The following is a 6,000-nucleotide window of genomic DNA, read 5'->3' as shown; positions in this document are numbered from 1 at the left end:
CCGTGAATCATCATGTCTAACACAGTGCATTAGACATGAGGATGCCTAGAGACATACCACCAGAGCAGAGGGGGAGAGAGGCTGCAATATTAATTCTAATATTTTTTTATTTTTTATTTCAGTTTCAGGTTTTAACCTTTGGGGAGCAATGATTTCAACTGGATTAGTGTGCACATTCTACTGTTCACTGGTATGTTATTTTTCATAGTCTGAATATTAACTTAGTGTCACTCCCTTTCATGATTATAATGTAACTGAAATATAGCTAAGATCAGTGGCGTAACTAGTGACCTCAGGGCCCCATGCAAGAATCCATGAAGGCCCCCCCCCCCAAGAAGAAACACATTCGATTTTTTTTTTTAAACAAAATTTAGACAAGGAAAGAAAAAAAAACATTGCCCTCTTTCATCTCCCCATTATCTCCCCCTTCATGTCCCCATCGTTCCGCTCCCGGACCCCATGTCACCTTCGTTGATACTTCCAGCTATGGCCGCGACCTCTGCGACCCTGGTAGTTCCGCCACTGGCTAAGATAAAGTAACTATAATTATTTTATACAAAGAAAATATGACAATCCACTCTATAGAATATATATGTTTTCATTAAAACACATTAAATGCATATGTAAAGGAAATGTATGTCTTATTTGTGTATGCTTTTTTGTATGTGTTCAAGAATTTCCCATGAATATTTCATATCTAAATTTCCACACAGCAAATGGAGCTCTAGGTTCATGTTTACCTGTTTATTTTCATCTTACACTGATCTCTACATGCAACCAAAATTATAAGATTTAAAGAAGAATGCCAGGAAATTTGTTATTAACTCTTGTAGTGGGGCTACCCCCGCACTGTAACGGTTAACTGCTTGTTTGTGTCTAGATTAAAAACAAAACAAAGATATACTCACCCAAAGTTCCGAGCTGGCTTCTTCTTAAGGTGCCCATACACCTTACAATTATCTGCAGATTTTCTATAGTCAGATGGAAAAAGTGCAACAAATTCCTCCATCTACACTCAACTGTGTGGATGGTGGAATCTCCCACTGGGCCAAGCTTCAGTATCATGCTAGTCGGCCCCACTGGCTGTCAAAATACCTGAACAATCTGATTGGATGCCGGCATTGTTCAGGTGTTTTGAAAGCCAGCAGGGCCGACCAGCAAGGTTATGGAAGATTGGCCCAGGTGGAGATTACTCCATCCACACAGTTAAGTGTAGATGGAGGAATCTGTTGCACCTTTTTCATCTGACCACAGAAAATCTGCAGATAATTGTAAGGTGTATGGCCAGCTTAAGACCAGTCCTTCCAACATCTCTCCCCCTCCTCTGAAGCGGTCTGTGACAGCTGTCTGGCTCGGAGCTCCGGGTGAATATATCTTTGTTATTTTAGCACCTACACACAAACGAGCACTTAACCCTTGCAGTGGGGGGTAGAGGGGGTTAATAAATAAAAATCCCAGGAGTTCTTCTTTAGTTGTCAGAATGCAAGACCTACATTGTAATACTAACAATACATTTAGACATAAACCAACAGAATTACTCCAGACTTAAATACTGTCTCTCTGCAATTGAATATGTTAATGTATTTTTTTTATGTGAATGTATAAGCACACTGACTCAAATAGTTTGTTGAATCTTGCATCGTTCGCTTATGTTTACTTTGTTTGTAAACTTGTAGGCTACATTCACACCTGTATCTTTAAGTGCAATTAGGGATTCCTGCATCAGGAACTTGTGATTTCCTGCAGCAGGAATCTCGAATCTGCCATTTACAAGTGACAGTTGTCACCCATTTGAGTTAATTAACGGGTGTCAGCCGCTGCTTTTAAAAGCTGGCACATCACATCTAATTGTATGTGATACAATTACATGCGGTTAGGAAGCAATCACTCTCCCTGTCTCAGCTTCTTAGGACATTAAACTAAACTGAGCACGCTTGGTAGATGTGGGGTTATGGCCTAGAGCTGACTGGCCCACTTAACTTTGTCTCCAAATCCTCCTAAAGGTGTCAGTATAACTCATGGTATGGAATCTACAGAGCTGTGTCCCTCAATGAATGATGGAGAAAATTAGTCTATACTGTCCATATAGTTTGATGGAAAAAAATGTATAGTTCTGTTTAAAAAAATATAAAAATGTCTCCTCCTAAATATCTTCATGTCTTGATGTTTTTTTGTTATATGTGTCCTGGTATCACTGTATTGTATTAACATTCTGTCAGTAAGCAAAGAGTCCTTTGGTTTAATCAATTGACCAAAAATGAAAAATGATTCCTTGCAGTACAAACAAGTTTAGGTAAGCCACATGAAGTAGGAGGTAAATGTGGGTGAATAAAAATACAAGGAGACAAATGTCAAGGAACATAAAAGGCTATCAGTATTGGGGATATATAGGTGTGCCGAATGTTTCATTAGTTGTTGTTATTAATAACGTAGAGACCATTGCAAAGGGGAAGAGGCTAACTATAAATTCTGTAATTTTAGAGCTTAAGGGGATTATCTATACTACTGCTGCCAATGTAATAATACCATTCGTTCCCCATTCCAAAAGATTACAATCCTGCCACCATGTCAACAAAGACTCTATAAGGATAGGGCCTGCTCTTTGTAATGTTAGTGTTCATTTTTTTTTCTAAATTTGTATTTTCTAAAAACAAAATGCTACTACTTATGTATGATACACAAATGCTGTTTAGTTAGGGTATGTATCTACTTTAATTTCTTATAACACCCACCGCTACAGTAATGTTTCTCTTTCTTTTTTTTTTAGGGTGGTCTTAAAGCTGTAATCTGGACAGATGCATTCCAGATAGTTATTATGTTGGCAGGATTCATAGCTGTCATTATAAGAGGTGTGGTGGTGCAAGGTGGGATCCAGACCATACTGAATGATTCCTATTATGGTGGAAGACTAAACTTCTGGGAGTAAGTATCCTAATACTGTATGCCAAGTATCATATAGGTACACATGATGTAAGATGATTATCAGTTGACCTGGCTGATTTTGGTCAGATCCAGTAACAATTTAAAGTAGACAGCCCTAAATAGTAATTTTAAAGGAAGAGGTAGTTGGAATTTTTTCGTAAAGAAAAAGACCAGCACTGAATTGCATTTGTAGTGCACACTTTTTTATCAATGTATTATTATTCATGTTTAGGCACTGATCATATAATAACCCTCCAATTGAGTGGTTTAATAATTCTCACATGCCCATCTTAAAGTGTATATAAACCCTTACAAGAATGTTTTCTTATTTTGTCCCCTTTGGTCTGTTAAATATACCACGTCCACTTTCTGGTGCAGCTTAACGCTTAAATATGCAGGTACCAACTCCCCCAATTCACTAAAGTAAAATCCTTTTTTGAGTTACTGCCCATGGTCAGTATCTAAAATAAGGGTGATGCTGTGATTATGGGACGCAGCCCAGGACACAGTATCATCGAGACAGAGGCCCAAGATGCGGGACTGTCCTGGCAAATCCGGGAGAGTTGGTATCTTTGGAGGCAGGTGACACAGGAAGCTGCAAATCTGTTTTAGGCTGGGTTCACACCTAGGCTACAGCATTTTTGCATGTTTCTACGTGCGTTTTTGATGCACGTTTTTGTGTGCGGTTTTTGCATGCGTTTTAGACACATAAATCATGTTGCACGTTTTTGTGAGCAGGCTCTGAATATCAGGTGACTATAACTTTGTTATTGTCCTCCCTAGACTTAAATTAACAGTTAACCTTTGCAGTGTGGGGGTACCCCAACTGTAAGGGTTAATAATATTTTCCCCTCAGCGTTCTGCTTTAATGGTTTTCATGCACTGCACTAATAATTCCCAAATAGCCTTCAACAGCTGTATTCACTTTGTAACAAATGACGCTAAGCTGTAAGCTGTATTAAGCTGTATTGGTGTTATAAATCAGTACGTCTGGATGCAAATCAAAAATAATACACCTTTTTTTCTCGACTTGTGATGCAAGTAATGGCATATAAATATCTTTTTGTTTTAGACAGTTTTACTGTGCTGTGTAGTTACTTACACAATTATAAAAATATGCGTAAACATAAAAATGAGGTATGAAAAACACAAACATTCAAAATCCAGTCAATAACTATTTATGCAGTTATAATGATTTCTGACTTGTGAAATGTTTGTTTTCTTGGCAGCCAGCAAGCATGTTTTATTAGGTGGATATTTATTTGATATTAATGGTAGTTTTTCTTGCCATTTTACTATCAAAACTGTCACAAACAGGCCTGTTTTGGGCTTATCCAATGAAGCACAGTAGAACATTTTTAAAACACAAAGTTGGAGCCATGCTAATTTGCCCCTAGTTGCCCCTGGGCCTACTATACATCCAAAGCCTCTGGTTTATAGCAAAGATACAGCCTGATATCATATAGCCATTTATACCAAATTGGGCACAGCTGTTTCAGGCAAGTTGGGTAATGTTAGTACGGTGCATGGAAACCATGGGGTTAATCTACTAAAGGCAAATAGGCTGTTCTCTTTCCAAGGGAATTTTTCCTTAGCTTAGTGAATGTGGTGAAAGTTCCCAATCACGAGCAAGAAGATGGTAATCAACAGAGCTTCACCTCCTTCACTAATCTAAGGGGAAATTCCATTGCAAAGTGGGCAGCCTATTTGTCTATAGTAAACAAACCCTAATGTCCTCTATGGAACAAGGCTTAGGGACCAATGAGAAAGTATAACCAGAGGGTTACAAAAGGAAAGAACCAAAAAGGAATCGAAAAGTCCTGTGCTAAATAAGAACCTGGTTCTGGCTGCAGAGTTGGCCAAGTGGCATAAAGGCATGATTTACATAGCTACACCCACTGTAGCCATGCAAATAAGAAATAAACCCCATGTTCTGGGGATATGTAATGAAAGTAAGACATGTGAATACCTTCTTTTTCTATTTAATGTATTTTATTTCTATTTTAGAATACCTATTTTAAGAGTGCTACTCTGCTTTGCACTGGTTCAGTGGATGGCTGTTTGGTTAGTTTTGCCCACCTCACCATAACCTGCTGAGCTTACTAAATAAAACAGTGCAGGGAGCAAAATGTAGTATCCAACCAGCAATCAATCAGAATTTTTCTTGTACTGATATAACCCCGAGAATGTAAATTCCAATTGGTTGCTGTGGTTTACTGCCCTAAGTACTTTATTACTTGCGCTCGTTCTTGAATACACCTGTTTTGTCCATGTATCATATATTTTTCAGATGTGTCTCTAGTACCGTTATATCGTCTCTATTTTCCGTAGTTTTGATCCCAATCCTATGCGCAGACACACATTTTGGACGATTGTCATTGGTGGAACATTTTTGTGGACAGGAATCTACGGTGTCAATCAGTCTCAAGTGCAGCGCTACATAGCTTGCAAGACAAGATTACAAGCGAAACTGTGAGTTATATTTGGTTTAGAAATCAGTAGTATAGATTTGGATTAAATATATGATTTCTTTATCATGTGGAAATATTTCTTGTCAAAACTAAAACGGCAAAAAAAGTCCCCATGTCTAAGATAATACTATCACAGGAGATTTGCATTATTCCTGTTTATAAAATAATTTTCTGGAAAGAACTTGACCCATGTGTTTGGTAATATAACATTTCATAGTTTATAATGCACATTTAGAGCCTTTGCTCTAACATCAAGGAGGGCAGTAACACCTTACTGCAGTGGTCTCCAACCATTGTCTGACTGTTGGAACACCTGCTGCATTATTTCTTTTCCACAAGCTGTAGAGAATTTGCATTACTTTAATAAAACAATTAAAGTGACACCAAACTCAGGAGTTAAATCTTTAAAATGCATTCCGGTACCTTAATCATTAACGGAAATGTTTCTTTTGTTCCCCATGGACCCTCTGTGTGTTGTACAGTAGTCACCACTCGAAGTTCACTCCTGTGATGGACTACAATCTCAATACAAATGAGTAAACTAAACATTAAACTACAGTCCATAACGGGAGTGAGCATGGAGTGGTGGCTTCTTTACAACACACAG

The 6,000-nt window shown here is 38.1% G+C and overlaps 1 protein-coding gene across 2 annotated transcripts in view; it reads left to right on the top strand.

Annotated features, from left to right (window-relative positions):
• Window positions 1-6,000, top strand: part of LOC108787159 (sodium-coupled monocarboxylate transporter 1-like) — a 52,289-nt gene that overhangs the window by 9,902 nt on the left and 36,387 nt on the right. For both annotated transcript variants that reach the window (XM_018556634.1, XM_018556633.1), the window contains exons 4-6: window positions 123-190; window positions 2,768-2,922; window positions 5,254-5,394. In XM_018556634.1, coding sequence (XP_018412136.1) covers window positions 123-190; window positions 2,768-2,922; window positions 5,254-5,394 — 364 coding nt within the window. The remainder of the gene's footprint in view (window positions 1-122; window positions 191-2,767; window positions 2,923-5,253; window positions 5,395-6,000) is intronic.

Source organism: Nanorana parkeri, unplaced genomic scaffold (genome assembly GCF_000935625.1).
Source record: "Nanorana parkeri isolate BGI_ZX_2015 unplaced genomic scaffold, ASM93562v1 scaffold244, whole genome shotgun sequence".
Lineage (NCBI taxonomy): Eukaryota > Metazoa > Chordata > Amphibia > Anura > Dicroglossidae > Nanorana > Nanorana parkeri.
Note: the sequence above shows the minus strand (reverse complement) of the source record. Positions and strands in the feature narration are given on the sequence as shown.